The 18891-nt window shown below is 37.5% G+C and overlaps 1 protein-coding gene across 2 annotated transcripts; it reads right to left on the bottom strand.

Moving 5' to 3' along the window:
• Positions 1 to 2803: 2803 nt before the first annotated feature.
• On the bottom strand, positions 2804 to 7150 carry LOC123879606. Of its 2 annotated transcripts, none has more exons than XM_045927397.1 (3): positions 6930 to 7150; positions 4809 to 5340; positions 2804 to 3229 (listed from the first exon to the last, which is right to left on the bottom strand). In XM_045927397.1, the coding sequence occupies exons 1-2, from the start codon at positions 6960 to 6962 to the stop codon at positions 4816 to 4818; spliced, it is 558 nt and encodes a 185-aa protein (XP_045783353.1). In that variant the 5' UTR covers positions 6963 to 7150; the 3' UTR covers positions 2804 to 3229; positions 4809 to 4815. The 2 variants fall into 2 exon arrangements, with proteins under 2 accessions (XP_045783353.1, XP_045783354.1); XM_045927398.1 differs by having other exon boundaries at positions 4805 to 5340.
• Between the last annotated feature and the right edge of the window lie 11741 nt (positions 7151 to 18891).

Raw genomic sequence — 18891 nt, forward strand, 5'->3', positions numbered from 1 at the left:
ATATAAATGTGCGGATTCTAGAAATTTAGTGCAACACATGAGGACTCACACTGGTGAAAAATCTTACATTTGTAAGTTATGTGATTATAAATTTGCACAATCAAGTCATTTAGTGAGCCACATGAGAACTCACACGGGTGAAAAACCTTACAATTGTAAGTTATGTGGTTATAAATGTGCACGTAAGTCTAGTCTGGCGAGTCACAGGAGAACTCACACTGACACAAATCCTCCGTCATGTTCGTGAGTCGCACGCGGCACTCCGCCGCCGGCGCATGCTCAGGAGATACACTCTTGTTGAACTGTTTGCTTTCTCCTTTATAATATTTAGTGTGATTTTAGTATCGATAAGGCAAGCTGTAAAATTCATTCTGGCTCCGCCCATACGCCATTTTGAAGATTTCGGATCGCGAGGAAACCTCCACTCCTGAAAGTTGTCAAAGATCTGTGAAGACTGCCAATCCTTACTTGGCTTGTGTGGTGGATTATGGCTGAAACCCTTCTCAATCTTAGGTTGGAATCTATAGAGTGCACGTTAACTTTAGTTTCAGTGAGAGAGTGCGGGTCTTCTCCGTTTGGTCGGAACGGCCAAGCGGGGGTACGGGCCTCGAGGCATGGCCTCCTTACCCGGGTGAGGCGCAGGGCAACTTTGTGCCCTGGTGACGAGCTTTTAGCCGGGATTTCTTCGGCTAGGGCCCGCCATCTTGGCTTATGGCCTTAGTGGACTTCTTTGTATATCCGATGTGATGTGTGATGTGTCAGTCCGGGGCTGGTCTCTGCGCGGCGGCGTTGAGTTCGCTGTCGAGCGCGGAGACGGAGTCATGTCCGGTGGATCTCGCGTCGTCGTCATCGTCGTCGCTTGGGTCGGCTGCGTGCCGCGCCGGGGATGGCGATCGCAGGAGCTCACGAGGTAGTTGACGCCCGGTCGGCGGTCGAGGGATGAGTGGAGCGATGCCGTGGAGGTGTTCGTACGGTCCGTTGTCCGCGCGTTAGTTTCAGTTAAAACAAGGAAGATTTATGCCAGCGGTATAACGTTGTTTTAAGTGTCTTAAGGGGCATGAGACCAGCCTGCCCGCGAAATTCAAATTTAATTTGGTTTTTCGCAATTTGTAAACTAATACGACAACGTAGGGTCCAGTTTAAGAAATTAGTTCTAGTATCGACTATTCTCACAAGTTAGTCGATACTAGAAATAATTTCTTAAACTGGGCCCTTTCAAGTAAAGATTTTTATGTAAAACTGTGAGGATGATACTGCCACCGTCGCAATTAGAATGCCATAAGCCTACGTTGTCGTATTAGTTAAAAAATTGCGAAAAACCAAATTAAATTTGAATTTCGCGGGCAGGCCCGTCGCTTCCACCTAAAGTCTCTAACTCTAAGTGCATCAGATCTCAGCCTTAGACCTGTTGTGGTGGGCTGTCATCTCTTATCGGAGGTTGGCAATCATTAAGAGGGCTCTCTCCGTCACTCGTTTCATACAATCGTAGTTCCGATTTCATTTGAATATTAAGCAACCAAAGTCCATGTTTGCAGACATATTCTAGAAACTAATATCTATGTCTGTGGTTTTCCAGATTTCTGTTAAAATATTCGGTTTCAAAGTTACGCGGTCTTAAAAATTTTCATACAAATCTTTGAGCCCCTGTAATTTTAGAACTACATATTTTTAGAAAAATCTAAAACACCACACGCACAGATATTAGTTTCTAGAATATGTCTGCAAAATTTCATGGACTTTGGTTGCTTAATATTCAAATGAAATTGGAACTACGATTGTATGAAACGAGTGGAAACGAGTGACGGAGAGAGCCCTGTTAAAGCTAACTGGATTTTTTTCACCGCTGCTTTACACAGTGACCTTATACTCATGTTGCGAACCACTGGCGAAGGTTCTTAAGCCAGGATGTTCGTCTATCGCCAGGTCTACGTTCACCTTTTATCTTGGCCAGTATTAGCAGGTCATATTTTGAGTTGCGCATTATATGCCCCTATGGCATTATGGTATATATTATAGTAACTTCGGCCGTATCCACAATCGTTACTATGAGGTCTCACAGTGCGCTCGAACGTATAGTGTAGGTTCCACCAATCAGATCATTGTAAACTGACGTGATACAGTCATCTGATTGGTGGAACCGACACTGTGCGTTCGAGCGCACTATGAGACCTCATAGTAACGTTTGTGAATACGGGGGTTAGTGGACTTTCTCATTCTCCATATTTTTTTTATTCACTACTAGCCAATGCCCGTGACTTCGCCCACGTGGATTTAGGTTTTTCGAAATCCCGTGGGAACTCTTTTATTTTCCGGGATGAAAATGCCTTAGCCTATGTGCTAATCCAGGATATTATCTATCTCCATTCCAAATTTCAGCCAAATCCGTCCAGTAGTTTTTGCGTGAAGGAGTAACAAACATACACACACACACACACACATACAAACTTTCGCCTTTATAATATTAGTGTGATAGGTAAGCGTTTGACCACAATCACACCTGATGGAAAGTGATGATGTGGTCTAAGATGGAACGCGTTTACCTAGAAGGTGCCTATTCACTCTTGTTTTAAAGATACCAGGATGTAATTGGAAGGAAACACAGATCGCGGAAACACGGATTCGCAGCATTCGCCTGTACAGTGTACACCCATAATGGTTATTTGGACCTGCCTTTCATGATTTTAGGTCAACGGGCAGTACCCGGGTTTTGTATCCCCCGGATTGATAGACACGACCGACAGACAGACAACAAAGTGACTGTATACGTATTTTGGGGTACGGAACCCTAATAAAACAAAATCAATAAAGTTTGCAATGTACTTAATTTATTTACCTTATAATAGGCTTGGTTAACGCAGACGCACGATTATATGCGATTTGATTTAGGACCGGTGTCCGATTTTACTCCGATTCCATATACTGCTATCTTTTTCCTTAGGAAGCATTATGCAAGGGATAGCAATACATTTAAACGTCATTTTAGTTTAGAGAAGAATACAAACAGAATTAGACACGTTCTCGTCTTTAGCGTTTGTATTTTATACCTCTCCGTTTAAAAATCTGATATTTCTAGAGTTCTTAGATTTTTGTAAGGACGTTTTTTGTGGGACATTAGTAGGTAGTGTTCTATGTTCATCGACTTTCGTCAAATCGGCACATTTTTCGGACGTCTGCGTTTGGGGCATCGAAGGGTCGTGTTGTGTGCAATGCATTTGAGTTCCTTGGTACCCTGTGAAAAAAAAGTACCATTAAGTTTTTTTTAATTTATATGTATCGTATGTATGTTTTATAGCACAAGTTAGGGAATAAATCCGAAAACCGTGAATTAAAAAATATTAAAATGTGTTTCAATTTTTAACCGACTTCCAAAAAAGGAGGAGGTTCTCAATTCGTCGGGATCTTTTTTTTTTTTTTTTTTTTTTTTTTTTTTTTTTTTTTTATGTATGTTCCCCGATTACTCAAAGACCCCTGGACCGATTTGGAAATTTTTTTTTTGTTTGAAAGGGTATACTGTGCAGGTGGTCCCATATAAATTTGGTGAAGATCTGATGAATATCTTCGGAGATGGAGAACAGAACTCCTCAATGGATAAGAGCAAATTGCTCGCGATCAGTGTAATAGCTTAGTAAACAGTAGGGTTTTAACTGGGTATAGCATATTATATATAGTACAGTGGGGCCACTAAAAATTGTGAAATAAAAAATTTTCAAAAGAAAAATAAAACCGACTTCAAAAACCAAAAACACTAAAAAGTAGAAAATAATTTTTGTTTAGCTACACATGTAATGTACCTAGGTATGAAGTCGGGCGAGCTTCACTCTTGGATTTCTAATTTTGTTTTAATATGCTCGCTCGACTTCATACCTAGGTACATTACATGTGTAGCTAAACAAAAATTATTTTCTACTTTTTAGTGTTTTTGGTTTTTGAAGTCGGTTTTATTTTTCTTTTGAATTTTTTTTATCAAAGTAAGATAACTACCTATACCAAGTGGGGTATAAGATAACTATACCAAGTGGGGTATCATATCATACTATGATTTTCCTGGATAAAAAGTAACTATGTCCTTCCCCGGGATATATACTAACTCTATAGGTACCCATCAAAATCGGTTAAACTACAGACAGGCAGACCCACTTTCGCATTTATAATATTAAGTATGATTTTCTGGGATAAAAAGTAGCCTATGTCCATCCCCGGGATGTAAGCTAACTCTATACAAAATCTCATCAAAATCGGTTAAACCGTGGACCGTGAAAAGCTAGCTTGAAAACAGAGAGACACACTTTCGCATTTATAATATTATAAGTATGGATTATCACTAGTTTTATATTACAGACTAGATGACGCGCGTAGCTTCGCCCGCGTGGATTGGTCAGATCCCCTGCAGCATCAGGATTGAGGAGTTGGAAACCAAATTATTTATGGAACTATATCGAAAGTTCCTCTATCGATTATTAATAATAAATACACAAATCGGTTCAGAAATCTCAGAGATATCAGTGCTTAGGTAGAAAAACACAACTCCTCCATTTTTAAAGTCGCTTAAAAATGTAGCCTATGTTACTCCTTGGTTCATCCTCTACTTGTCTGTGAAAGTCCCGTCAAAATAGGTTCAGCTGTTCCGAAGATTAGCCCGTTCAAACAGACAGACAGACTGACAAAAAATTTTAAAACGTGTGATTCGGTTTGGTATCGTTCAAATAACCATAATTATGAGCTTAATATGAGGTAGTTATTTCGAAATTAGGCAGACAGACACTTAAATTTTATTTATTAATTAATTAATATAGATATAGATTACTTACTTGTATCTTAAGCGGTTTTTCCACCAGAGACTGAAGCCTGGACGTTCACTATTTTACTCGACAATTCAGTCAACCCGGAAACAACAGAACCTATTTCTTTGCCAAGAATTCCAAGGTTTGCATTTGCTTCAATTTTCACTTGCAGTTGCTGGAGTTCATCAACAGTGCTAGTAATTTTCTTGACCCAATCGTTTACTTTATTCCAAGCTTCAGTAGTATTGCTTTTGATTGCTTCTGAAAGAGCTGCTGATGTTTCGTTTACAAGCGCTGGTATTTTACTTAGAACGTCTTTAGTTTCATTCAGGAGATCTGCAGTTTCACCAGTGGCATTTTTCAAAAGATCATTTACACCATTTAAGGCGCCGTTAGTAGTGTCTCCAACTTTGTCAACCACTCCTGCGACACCTTTGATGAGGTTACCAAGGATACCATCAATTCCTTCGAGTAGTTTGTCTATGATTCCAAGGTCTAATTTTAGACCAGCGCCTACTGAAGCACCGGAAGATCCCAAGAATAGTGTGCTGAACACCGCCTGAAACAATTGTTGATAAATAAATATACCGGTGGACTTCGTCTGTGTTGGCGTTTGCTGGCGCGCGTGCTCTGCCTTTTTGGAGTAAGTATTTTTAGGGTTCCGTACCTCAAAAGGAAAAACGGAACCCTTATAGGATCACTTTGTTGTCTGTCGTCGTGTCTGTCAAGAAACCTATAGGGTACTTCCCGTTCACCTAGAATCATGAAATTTGGCAGGTAAGTAGGTCTTATAGCACAAGTACAGGAATAAATCCGAAAACCGCGAATTTGTGGTTACATCATTAAAAAAAAAATTGCTAAATAAGATAACTATACCAAGTAGGGTGTCATATTATGAAAGGGCTTTACCTGTACATTCTAAAACAGATTTTTATTTATTTGTATGTATATAATAGTTTTTGATTTATCGTGCAAAATGTTGGAAAAAATATCCGAGTAGGGAACCCTCAGTGTGCGCTTAAATTTCATTTTAGAAAAGCATTTTGAAAATATATATCGGCAGGGACCTAGGTAAATACAAACCCCATAATAAGCCTCAATAGCTCAACCGGTAAAGGAGTGGACTGAAAACCGAAAGGTCGACGGTTCAAACCCCGCCCGTTGCACTATTGTCGTACCTACTCCTAGCACAAGCCTGACGCTTAGTTGGAGAGGGGAAAGGGGAATATTAGTCATTTTAACGTGGCTTATATTCTTTATTAAAAATAAAAATACGGTGGAGATATTCTCCAATGACAAATTGTTTTGGTATTACGTTTGTATGGGTAATTCACCCTTCCCGGTCCGTTAAACTTCAATTTTCGTTTAGCGATGGATTTTCCAAAAATCCTCCAGCGATTTAAGCTGTGCCTTAAAAGATCAGTCAGTCAGTCAGGACAAGTCTTTTTAGGGTTCCGTACCTCAAAAGGAAAAAAAGAACCCTTTATAGAATCATCACGTTGTCTGTCTGTTAGTCTGTCGCGTCTGTCAAGAAAACGGAATCAAAACCTATTGGGTAGGTACCTACTCCTCGCTGACCTAGAAATATGAAAGGCAGGTAACTAAGTAGATCTTTTATAGCACAAGTAAGGGAAAAAACCCGAAAACCGTGAATTTGTGGTTATATCACAAAAAAAAAAAGTGTTTACGAACAAATAATTAGTATTTTCAGCAATTGACAGACAAGAGTAAATTAAAAATTTATAACACCGACAAGGGTTACAGTAACTACCTAGAAAAGAGCTGATAACTTTCAAACGGCTGAACCTATTTTTTTTGATTATAGCTAAGAACACTCGATCGAGCCACCTTTCAAGCAAAAAAACTAAATTAAAATCGGTTCATTAGTTTAGGAGCGCGATGCCACAGACAGATAGGTACATACGTCAAACTTAAACACCCCTCTTTTTGGGTCGGGCATAGAAATAAGAGTATTTTATATCTCTCAGACTCGGGCGCGTTTGGAACCCTCGTAGCTTTAGTTTTAAGTAACGTAATTAATTATCACCACTATATCGTACAAGTTTAACAATTTCGACCATCAAAAGGAGTACAATTGTACCTACTTTGAATAAATGATTTTGACTTTGACTATAATATATTTCTTACCACAGCGAGTACTAAAGTAACTGACGACTTCATCTTGTTATTTCGGTAATGTTATGTAGAACTGAAGATAAACTAATGCAATTACACGTAAAAACGTCTTTTATATGATACTGCAACTATGGAAGATATTAAAGTAAATATTAGATGGGGCTATCTAGATCAATATTGATCTAGTACTTAGTTTTTTTCTTTATCTTTTTGCAATTTCTGTTTGCAAATATTAACTGGCGAATTTTTCTCTCGCATGATTTTGTAGGGTTGACACTTGATTGCAATAATAGTAGATTATGCAACATGGGGATAATGTAATGTCTTACGTCACGGGCACCTGGATAAATCCCAAGCGAACGAGGGATTCTAGAGTAACTCCCGAGCGTAGCGAGGGTGTTTCATCTAGAATCCTATGTGACGCGCGGGGTTTAGGGGTGCCCAAGACTAAGACAGCATTATCCCCAAGTTGTATACTCTGCTTTTCACACCTCGCAATAAAATCAAAATCTTCGTATGCTTATATAGGTACCTACCTATCTGTCTTTAGAAATATCTGGGAGCAAATCGTTTATTACATTTTGAGCATTAATAGTTTCCGGAGTTAGATTATTGCTGCCATCATCGTCATCACTCGATATTTTAATTTCAAGTTAAATAAGTAATTTATTTCAATAACACCATAATATAACGTTTCGCACAAGGTTTCGCAGATAAGTTTTGAAGGGAATTTTCAATATTCTTTAATCTATGGTTTGTGAAAGAGACGCCATCACTCATCAAAGCGAGATAGAAAATTTAAATCGCGCGTGTGAGAGGGACACCATCATACGTCGAAGCGAGATAGTTGATAACTAAAAACTTTTTAGACGCTACATTACGCCCCATGGGCTTTCCATACAACATTACAGCCCGGCTAATAATTCATAGGAATGTAATGACGTATTACCTTTAGAATAACAGGTCAGTAATAAGGCATTCTGGAGCGAGTGGTGTGAAAAAATCATTCATTACTTACAACTATTCAAATAAGAAATGTTTATATTGAATCCAGTCCTGCATCTCATCTCACCTTCTTAACTTAATATTATGTCATCATGCAAAAGTTATCTATACTTATTAATATTAATACTTATCTATATCTATACTAATAAATAAAATTGGAGTGTCTGTCTGTAATTTCGAAATAACTACCTCATATTAAGCTCATATGGTTATTTGAACGATACCAACACTGAATCACACGTTTTTAAAATTTTTGTCTGTCTGTCTGTCTGTCTGTCTGTCTGTTTGAAAAGGCTAATCTTTGGAACGGCTGAACCGATTTTGACGGGATTTTCACAGACAAGTAGAGGATTGACCAGGGTGTAACATAGGCTACTTTTTTAACCGACTTTCAAAAAGGGAGTTGTGTTTTTCTACCTATGTACACCGAAATCTCCAAGATTTCTGAACCGATTTGCGTCGTTTCTTTTTTAATCGATAGAGGAACTTAGCGACATTGTTTTATAAAAAATTTGGATTCCAACTCCTCAATCCTGATGCTGCAGGGGATCTGACCAATCCACGCGGGCGAAGCTGCGGGCATCAGCTAGTTAATCATATTATTCTATGCATTATTTAGGTACAATTTGTTACTAAGCAATCACATATCCTGCCAAGCATGGCGTGCATTGAACGCAGCATCTTACCTTCTTAGCAGGGCTCTCTCCGTCACTTACTCCATACAATCGTAGCCCCAATATCATTTGAATATGAAGCAACCAAAGTCCATGAAATTTTGCAGGCATATTCTAGAAACTAATATCTGTGTCTGTGGTGTTTTAGATTTTTCTGAAAATATGTAGTTTTAAAATTACAGGGGCTCAAAGATTTGTATGTGAATTTTCAAGACCGCGTATCTTTGAAAACGAATATTTTAAAGGAAATTAGGAAAACCACAGATATTGATATCAGTTCCCAGAACGTTTCTACAAATTTTCCATTGAGTATATTGGTTAGTATTCCAATGAGAGACGAACTACGTTTGTATGGAGCTAGTGACGGAAGACCCCTCTTAAAACATTATATTATACACGATATAGTGTATTCCTAATAAGGTGGAAGCGACGGATCTGCCCGCGAAATTCAAATTTAACTTGGTTTTTCGCAATCTGTAAACTAATACGACAACGTAGGCATATGGCATTTTAATTACGAAAATGGCAGTAGGTATAATCCTCACAGGTTTATATAAAAATCTTTACTTGAAAGGGTCCAGTTTAAGAAATTAGATTTAGTATCAACTAATTTATGTTATAGTCGATACTAGATTTAATTTCTTAAACTGGACCTTTTCAAGCAAAGATTTTTACGTAAACCTGTGAGAATTATACTGCCATTGTCGCAATTAAAATGCCATATGCCTACGTTGTCGTATTAGTTTGCAAATTGCGAAAAACCAAGTTAAATTTGAATTTCGCGGGCAGACCCGTCGCTTGCTCCTTAAGGAGATGTTTACAAAACACATGTGCGCAAAGCCGTGGGGCGAGCACTAGTGAATCAATAAACCTGTAAAATGTTAGTTTTTTCGCGTACGAAAATTACAATAGTAAATGACGTGTTTGTTATTAAGGCGTTTAATATACCTAATGTCATCAGCCTTGCGACCTGAATAAACCGTGAAAGTATGACGTCACAAATATATTAGGGTTGTGAGCATAACGATGGATCTGCGCTTGATCAGGGGATGGCCACCAAAATCCTTCGAGATGTCTTTTCGTCCAAAACTCTTCAGCGCTCGAAGACCAAAGTTAAGCCTCAATAGCTCAACGGTTGAGGAGCGGACTGAATTCCGAAAGGTCGGCGGTTCAAACCCCACCCGTTGCGCTATTTTCGTACCTACTCCTACCACAAGCTTACGCTTAGCTGGAGGGGGAAGGGAAATATTCTTATTTAAAAAAGTCTTCTAACAGTACGTGTTGGCAGTGATGACATATGGATCGGAGACATGGTCGCTAACTATGAGCCTCATGTGAAAACTCAGAGTCACTAAACAGGCGATGGAGAGAGTTTTGCTTAGAGTTTCTCTAAGCGGATATTATGACGAGAACCAGAGTAACCGACACAGCTCATCGGGTTGCGAAGCTGATGGGCAGGGCATATACCTACTTAAAAAAGCTGATAGACATTTTTATTTTTTACTAGAGTATGCCCGCGACTTCGTCCGCGTGGATTTAGGTTTTTAAAGATCCCGTGGGAACTGTTTGATAATCCGGGATAAAAAATTGCCTATGTCAATTACAGGGACGCAAGCTACCTCGGTACCAAATTTCATACAAATCGATCAAGCGGATGAGTATTTAGGAATCCCGCGGGAACTGTTTGTTTTTTCGGGATAAAAAGTAGCCTATGTCTTTCCCCGGAATGTATCCTAAGTCTGTACAAAATTTCATTAAAATCGGTTCAGCGGTTGAGCCGTGAATGCGTAGCAGACAGACAGACACACTTTCGCATTTATAATATTAGTATGGATTAAAGAATATTAGCCATGCCAATCATGACTAATACTCCCCTTTCCCCTCCAATTAAGCGTAAAGCTTGTGCCAGGAGTGGGTACGACAATAGTGCAACAGGTGGGGTTTGAACCGCCGACCTTTCGGAATTCAGTCCGCTCCTCAACCTGTTGAGCTATCAACCTGTTGGGACATTGGGGTCCCAAAATGCTAAATTGGCGACCTCTCGCCGCAAACCGCAGTGTTGGAAGACCACCCACTTGGTGGATGGACTGCATGCATTACTTATTAAATCTTCCTTCCACCTATAATATGGGTACCTTCAAGTCAAGAGTGAATAGGCAACTTCTAGGCAAGCGCGCTCCATCTAAGACTGCATCATCACTTGCTAGCAAGTCTGATTGCAGCCAAGCACTAGTCTATATATTATAATTTAAAAAAAAAACATCACTTGCTAGCAGGTCTAATTGCAGCCTTAGCACTAGTCTGTAAATTAAAAAAAACTTTTTATACTAAAAAGCTATAATAAGTATAAGTAGAGCCTTTAAAAAAAGTTAAATGCATCAACCCTGAAAATAATTTACGGCTCACTTTAAACAATTTATTATTGACATTAAAAATTTAAATGATAATATGGCTTTTACATTGTGACTTCAATGCATTGTTCTAAGTATAAAAAGTCGTTGCGGTGATCAGTAGTAGCATTATTGAGAGTGACTTCAACTTTCAACATGAAGAGCGCAACCGTCTTCCTGATGGCACTGGTAAGTTATAAATTGAAATGTCGCCAAAATAAAAACATTTTTTCGTTTCTCTTGAAAAATATAAAATGGCTTGTTTTGTATTGGCGTCGATTATGTTTTTCTCTAAACAAAATTTAGAGTATCTGCATAGTGCATAATGTTCGTAATATTGCTAAAAAAGGGCGTAAAATATATTTTAAATGGTTGAAGACTAAATTTTAGTGCTACCTACTCTATTTTAAACACCATGCTTAATTAAGACTATCACCTAAAGCCACGAGGTTTTCCAGTTCTAAACTTAATTTAAGTTTGTCTGTCCTTTCCTTATAACGTTGGCAAGAAAAAGATGCAAACACTCTGAAATTTAGCTGTGGTCAGAATTTGTTAACCGATGATTTTTAATTTGTGTTATTCCAGACCGTGTTCACCACCTTATTCCTGGAATCTTCTACTGCGCCTGCGGATTCAACAATAAATGTCGCCAGTATTCAGAATTCGGTCGCTGCCGTTGCTGATGAGAGCTTGATTGTTGAAGATGACTATAGAAATAAGATCAGAAATCAAATCCAAGCCGTTGTAAGTAAAGAATATTATTGTAAAGTGAACAATTGAAAAGAGCAACCGCCGAGTTTCTTGTTGGTTCTTCTCGGTAGGAACGGCATTCCGAACCAGTGGTAAATTATTTGACGATTCAAAAGCACTTGTAAAAGTTTATTTGAATAAAAATCTTTTCTATTCTATTCTATTCAGAATTCGGTCGCTGCCGTTGCTGATGAGAGCTTGATTGTTGAAGATGACTATAGAAATAAGATCAGAAATCAAATCCAAGCCGTTGTAAGTAAAGAATATTATTGTATAGTGAACAATTGAAAAGAGCAACCGCCGAGTTTCTTGCTGGTTCTTCTCGGTAGGAACGGCATTCCGAACCAGTGGTAAATTATTTGACGATTCAAAAGCACTTGTAAAAGTTTATTTGAATAAAAATCTTTTCTATTCTATTCTATTCAGAATTCGGGCACTGCCGTTGCTGATGAGAGCTTGATTGTTGAAGATGACTATAGAAATAAGATCAGAAATCAAATCCAAGCCGTTGTATCATCACAATCTATCAATAATGAAGACAATGCCAAAGATGACTTTGTCAAAATTAGCCAATCAGAAAAACGATACCTCAATGGAGCTATGCTGTATAGCCAAAATGTTATAGCTCGCGCTAGCAAAATTATACAAAATGCTTTGCTTAAGGCTAAAGGTAATGCGAAGAAGAATCTAAATGAAGTTAATATCTGGACGACGAATTTACTAGCGCTTGCCATGCAAGTGCGCGTCGATTTGAGAGACGCATTAGACAGTAATTCTAAGAAATCTGTCGAAAATATATCAGCTGTAATCACCCAAGCTGTTGCACAAGCTGAAGCCGAATACGAAGAAATAAAAAAATTACTTGCGGAAGGCAAAGTCAAGAACAATTACACCAGGCAACTTGATCTAGGATTTGCCAATGCTGAGGAATTAGATGAGGCACTTAAAGGAATTGTTGCCAGGTGGACTACAGCTCGTGTCGCTTAGTTTATTCATCCTTTTTTTATTGTAGACGAAATAGCGCTAGTAGAAACCTGATCGCACTTACTTTCACGCGAGCATAGAATAGTCCTCAACTCCTCATACAAATTATCGGCGATTTAATAAAACTAACACTAACTTGCAGAAGAAATAATAAAACAATTCAACAAAATTCGGCAATGGAACTCAAAAATGAGATCGCGAAAAAACAGTTCTACAAGAAACGATGTATCCAATAAACTTCTGAAGACCAGATCGGATGTTTGAATGGAAAGAAATATAAAATTAGAGTTAACACACGCTCTGCGTGTTAAATCAGCATTAAATTGGACATCGCGTTGAACCATCTTAATGGGATAGCATTCGTCTGCGATCATCGTACTCACGCACACTTTTGAATACGGGTCTGCTTTCAGAATGAGAAAGATTTAAGCCATAGTCTACCATGATGGTGTTTAGCAGATTGGCAGGCTTTAGAACTCTCAGGGGAGCAGGTTTCCTTACAATGTTTTCCTTTACAGTTTATATAATATCACTTACTTTAACAGTGCTGGTCGCTTAAGCTTATTATTTGTTTTTTCAGTAGGTAATTTATATCTTTCGATTGAAGTACTTAGACAAAATTTGGTTTTAACATTGGTAACTGTTATGAATTGTTAATATTTAATTGTTTTAATCATTCTAAATATTTACAACGAAAAATTTTGTAATATAAATAACTTCATTGTTAAATATTATTATTTGGACATGTATGTTTAGTATAAAATGAAATTTTTCATGTATGATACTGAAATACTTACTGAAAATAAATAAATTACATTGCAACTTAAGTGTATTTGTTTTATTTACTCTAGCGCAATTCGATTAGGTTAAGTCATTGATTCGATCAAATTATTTTATATATATTTTTTTTTATTGTTTTTTAATCTTTTATTAGGTACTAATGAATAGTTCACATTAGGTATATTATCAGGTATGCTCTAGTAAGATAACTAAAATGTACGTATCACACTAATATTACAAAGGCGGAAGTTTGTGTGTATGTATGTGTGTATGTTTGTTACTCTTTCACGTAAAAACTATTGGACGGATTTGGCTGAAATTTTTAACGAAGGTAGATTATACCATGGATTAACACATAAGCTTGCACATAAGCTACTTTTTATACCGGAAAATCAAAGAGTTCCCACGGGATTTTTAAAAACCTATAATCACGCGAACGAAGTCGCGGGCATCAGCTGGTATAGTATACTAAAATACAGGTTTTTTAAAAATTCCGTAAGAACTCTTCAATTTTCTGGGATAAAAAGTAGCCTGTGATTCTAAACAGCCAAATCCGTCCAGTAGTCTTTGCGTGATAGAGTAACAAACATACACACACACATACTCAGACTTTCGCCTTTGTTGTTGTGTGATAACTTAAAAACTTTAAAAAAATGAATGCACCAACCCTGAAAATAATACTTACTATGCAGTATATGCATAATGCATTATGATATTGACATTAAAATTTTAGTGATAATAATTAAATGATAACATGGCTTTAATGCATTACGACTTAAGTGCATTGCTGCAAATATAAACAGTTATCAGTGCAATCATTATTGAAAGTGACTTCAACTTTCAACATGAAGTGTGCAGCGATCTTCCTGGTGGCAGTTGTAAGTGTTCACCTTTTAAATGTATTAATTATTATAGAAGCAGGCGTTATCTTGCGGAAGTCTATGATATACAAGGAACCAAAAGCTTAATTTGCTATAATCCGCTTAACCAAAGAAATCTGTATGGTGCAACATGCAGCATGTGACGTGCACCGCCCGCCCTCCCACTGATAAACATGCAGGAAAAGCCAGCCACCAAGCAAGCCATACGCACCACCACCACGCAGCACCACACATCCCGGAGCATCCTCAGGAGATGTAGACCTTTGTAATTAGGCAATGTAATATCTACATCTCCTGAGGAGTTTTCGGTGTCGGGGCAAAAGTGCGTCGAGTGGTGTTGGGATACTATTGGTACTTTCAGTAACTGATATAGTAAACTAGCCGATGCCCGCGACTTCGCCCGCGTGGATTTAGGTTTTTTGAAATCCCGTGGGAACTCTTTGATTTTCCGGGATAAAAAGTAGCCTATGTGCTAATCCAGGATATTATCTATCTCCATTCCAAATTTCAGTCAAATCCGTCCAGTAGTTTTTGCGTGAAGGAGTAACAAACATACACACACACACACACACACACACACACACACACATACAAACTTTCGCCTTTATAATATTAGTGTGATTGGCCCACTGGCAGTAAGAGATACCGTGGCTTAGCGGTCTGAGCGTCGGGCGCGAACCCAGAAGACGCAGGTTCGAATAATGCCGGCTCCGCAATTTTTTATATGTACTCGTATTACTCAGGATCCAACAGCATCCTGAACATGTCTGCGAGCGAGATGGACTCACCAATGCTTAAACACATTGTTCAAGTGTGGGTGAAGCCACCTTTGTAAATGTTCTGTCTTTTTGTCACAAGTATAGTAATAGGTTACCTACTAACATTGGGTTTTAACAAGGCTCTCTCCGTCACTCGCTTCATACAATCGTAGTTCCAATTTCATTTGAAATATTAAGCAACCAAAGTCCATGAAATTTTGCAGACATATTCTAGAAACTAATATCTGTGCCTGTGGTGTTTTAGATTTTTCTAAAAATATGTATCTAGTTTTAAAGTCACAGGGGCTCAAAGATTTGTATGTAAATTTTTAAGACCACGTAACTTTAAAATTGAATATTTTAACAGAAATCTGGAAAACCACCAACATAGATATTAGTTTCTAGCATATGTCTGCAAAATTTCATGGATTTTGGTTGCTTAATATTCAAATGAAATTGGAACTACGTTTGTATGAAGCGAGTGACGGTGAGAGCCCTCTTGAGCCCTAGTTGCTTTAAATAAAAAGATTTACTATGTGTATTTACTTTATGAACCGACTTCAAAAAAAGGAGGAGGTTCTCAATTCGTCGAAATCTTTTTTTTTTAAATATTTTTTATGTACATGTTCCCCGATTACTCAAAGACCCCTGGACCGATTTGGATTTTTTTTTGTTTGAAAGGGTATACTTCGCAGGTGGTCCCATATAAATTTGATGAAGATCTGATGAATATCTTCGGAGATGGAGAACAGAACTCCTCAATGGATAAAAGTAAATTGCTCGCGATCAGTGTTATAGCTTAGTAAACAGCAGGGTTTTAACTGGGCATAGCATATTATAGTACAGTAAGGTCACTAAAAATTGTCACATAATTTTTTTTAAATAAAAATAAAACCGACTTCAAAAACCACTTAAGCACTAAAAAGTAAAAAATATTTTTTGTTTCCACACGTGTAATGTATGTATGAAGTCGGGCGAGCTTCACACTTGGATTTCTAGTTTCTTTTATTATGCCCGCTCGACTTCATACCTACATACATTATACACGTGTAGAAACAAAAATTTTTTTTTTACTTTTTAGTGCTTGTGGTTTTTTAATTACCTAGTACACTCCTACCACTTTCTTTAATTTTTATTACTAGCTGACGCCCGCGACACTTCGTCCGCGTGGATTTAGGTTTTTCAAAATCCCGGGAGATTTTCAAAATCCGTCCGGTGGTTTTTGCGTGAAGGAGTAACAAACGTACACACACACACACACACACACATACAAACTTTCGAATTTATAATATTGTGTGACGCCTTTATAATATTAGTGTGATATCCTCGTCTACACTAAGGTTGCCTGGAGGAGATCTCTATTTTAGCAATAAGGCCGCCTATTGTACAAGAAATAATCCGGTCAAGTGCGATTCGGGTCGACTCGCACACGTTGGGTTCCGTACCAACATACAAGATAAATTTAACGCCTCTATTTACAACTCTGCAAATATATGTGATTTAGTGAATAAAATTTTTCGTAAACACGTATTAATTTTTTCTATGATATTATAACCACAAAATCGCGGTTTTCGGAGTTTATATTTTACTTGTACCTGCCAAATTTTATGATTCTAGGTCAACGGGAAGTACCCTATAGGTTTTCTTGACAGACACGACAGACGGACAGACGAACAGACAGACAGACAGAGTGATCCTATAAGGGTTCCGTTTTTTCTTTAAACGTATGGAACCCTAAAAATCTATTTAATTATGCATTTCTATGTAGTTTTAGTATACAATAAAGAATTTACTTTACTTTACCTGTATATTTTGAATTTGTCTTGTTCCAGACGGTGTCGACGACCTTATTCCTGGAGTCTTCCACCACTTCTGTGGATTCAATAAGTGGAGACACCATAAAAGTTGACGCATCCCTAATACAATCCCTTGATGAAGCCATGAAATGCAGTCAAAATGCTAAAGCTCGTGCCATAAAAATTATTGAGGATGCTTTACTTCTTGTACCTGAAGATGCTGCCAAAAAGGGTCTTAATAAAGCAAGTATCTGGGCGAAAGAGGTACTAGAAATTTGCATATAATTGAACGTAGATATGAATAACGCGTTACGTAGTGGTTCTACCAAAGCTATAGAAAAAGTCTCCACTGACATTTCCGAAGCTATTGTACTAAAAGAAGCCGAGCTGATACAACTAAACGAAAGTCTTGTGGGTGTGGATGAAGATGTCAAAGCAGCATTCAACAAGGAAATGGAAACCAACTTTGCTATTGACAAAGGAATAGATGCAGCACTTAAAAAATTATTGTCTGGTGTAGCTAATACTTTGGTTGCTTAGCTCATTCGTACTACTCTGAAGATAAATAATACAATCGCAGACTACAGAAAATCGACTATGAACTAATTTATCGGAATTTATTCGCACGAAGCGTTTTTGCTCAACGTTTCTGATACAAGTTACTAAGGTTCCTGCCACGTATTTTCAAGGCAAGAGTGAATAGGTACGCATCTTCTTGTTAAGCGTGCGGACGGATAGACAGACAGACTGACAGACAACAAAGTGATCCTATAAGGATCCCGTTTTTTCCCTTTTGAGGTACGGAACCCTGAAAAGGTATTTTCGTTGTTATCTTATTTTTTAGTACTTTATGTACCTATATATGTATATATTTAGAATTTTGTTTTAACATTGTTACTGTTATGAATTGTTGTTAATATTTAATTGTTATAATCATTTTATTACAGTTTGGCGTGTGTATCTGTGTATATGTCTGTGTCATCGTAGCTCTTAAACGAATGAACCAATTTTAATTTAGTTTTTTTTTTTGAAAGGTGGCTTGATCGAGAGTGTTCTTAGCTATAATCGAAGAAAATCGGTTCAACCGTTTGAAAGTTATCAGCTCTTTTCTAGTTTTCTTATAGAGGTTTTTGTGTGTGTGTGTGTTATTGCATAGTGTGATAGACATGGAGAGTGGATGCTACTTTTTTATCATATAAAATGGAATTAAGCTGGAGCCAACAATTGTAACGTGTAATTTTTTTTTGTAATTATGAATAATAAAAAAATTAGATTTCCTACGGGATTTTTAAAAACCTACGCGGACGAAGTCGCGGGCATCAGCTAGTTTTTAATATCTACAACGAAAAATTTACTAAAATAAATATATAATACTGCAATTTATACGTTAATTTGTTTTATTTAACTTTATTCAGTAAGTATGGAAGCAAACAGGATCTTTAAGACACTCGTGGATACGAGTAACATGAGCTACTTTATTGAAATTGTAGGTACATTCATTGAAAAAAAAACCGGCCAAGTGCGAGTCAGACTCGCGCACCGAGGGTTCCGTACTCAGGTATTTTTCGGATATTTTGCAAGATAAATCATAAAGTATTATGCATGAAAATAAATAAAAATCTGTTTCAGAATGTACAGAGAAAGCCGTTTCATATGATACCCCACTTGGTATAGTTATCTTACTTGGAAAATTGAAATTATACTAATTATATATTTATTTGTGCATGAGCAAATTGTATTTTAAGATGTAACCACAAATTCAAGGTTTTGTAATGTATTTATTTTGCACACGGACGCGAGAGTAAAAGCGTAAAATTATACTGATAATAATAATAAATATCCTATCATCAGGCATGAAGTTAATGCTCCTTAGTCCCCTAAGACTCAGGTACTCTACCAGGGTAGGTAACTCGATAAAATCTTTTGAAATGTCCTTTATTTAATTTTAACCCTACT

This window comes from Maniola jurtina, chromosome 28 (assembly GCF_905333055.1).
Source record: "Maniola jurtina chromosome 28, ilManJurt1.1, whole genome shotgun sequence".
NCBI classification, from domain to species: domain Eukaryota; kingdom Metazoa; phylum Arthropoda; class Insecta; order Lepidoptera; family Nymphalidae; genus Maniola; species Maniola jurtina.

What these genes read in the sequence shown, in the direction of transcription:
- LOC123879606 (XM_045927397.1), bottom strand. Translation starts at nt 6,962, where the DNA reads ATGAAGTCGTCAGTTACTTTAGTACTCGCTGTG. An exon ending in TTACTTTAGTACTCGCTGTG is followed by an intron (nt 5,341 to 6,929) that starts GTAAGAAATATA and finishes CAATTGTTTCAG; the next exon opens with GCGGTGTTCAGCACACTATT.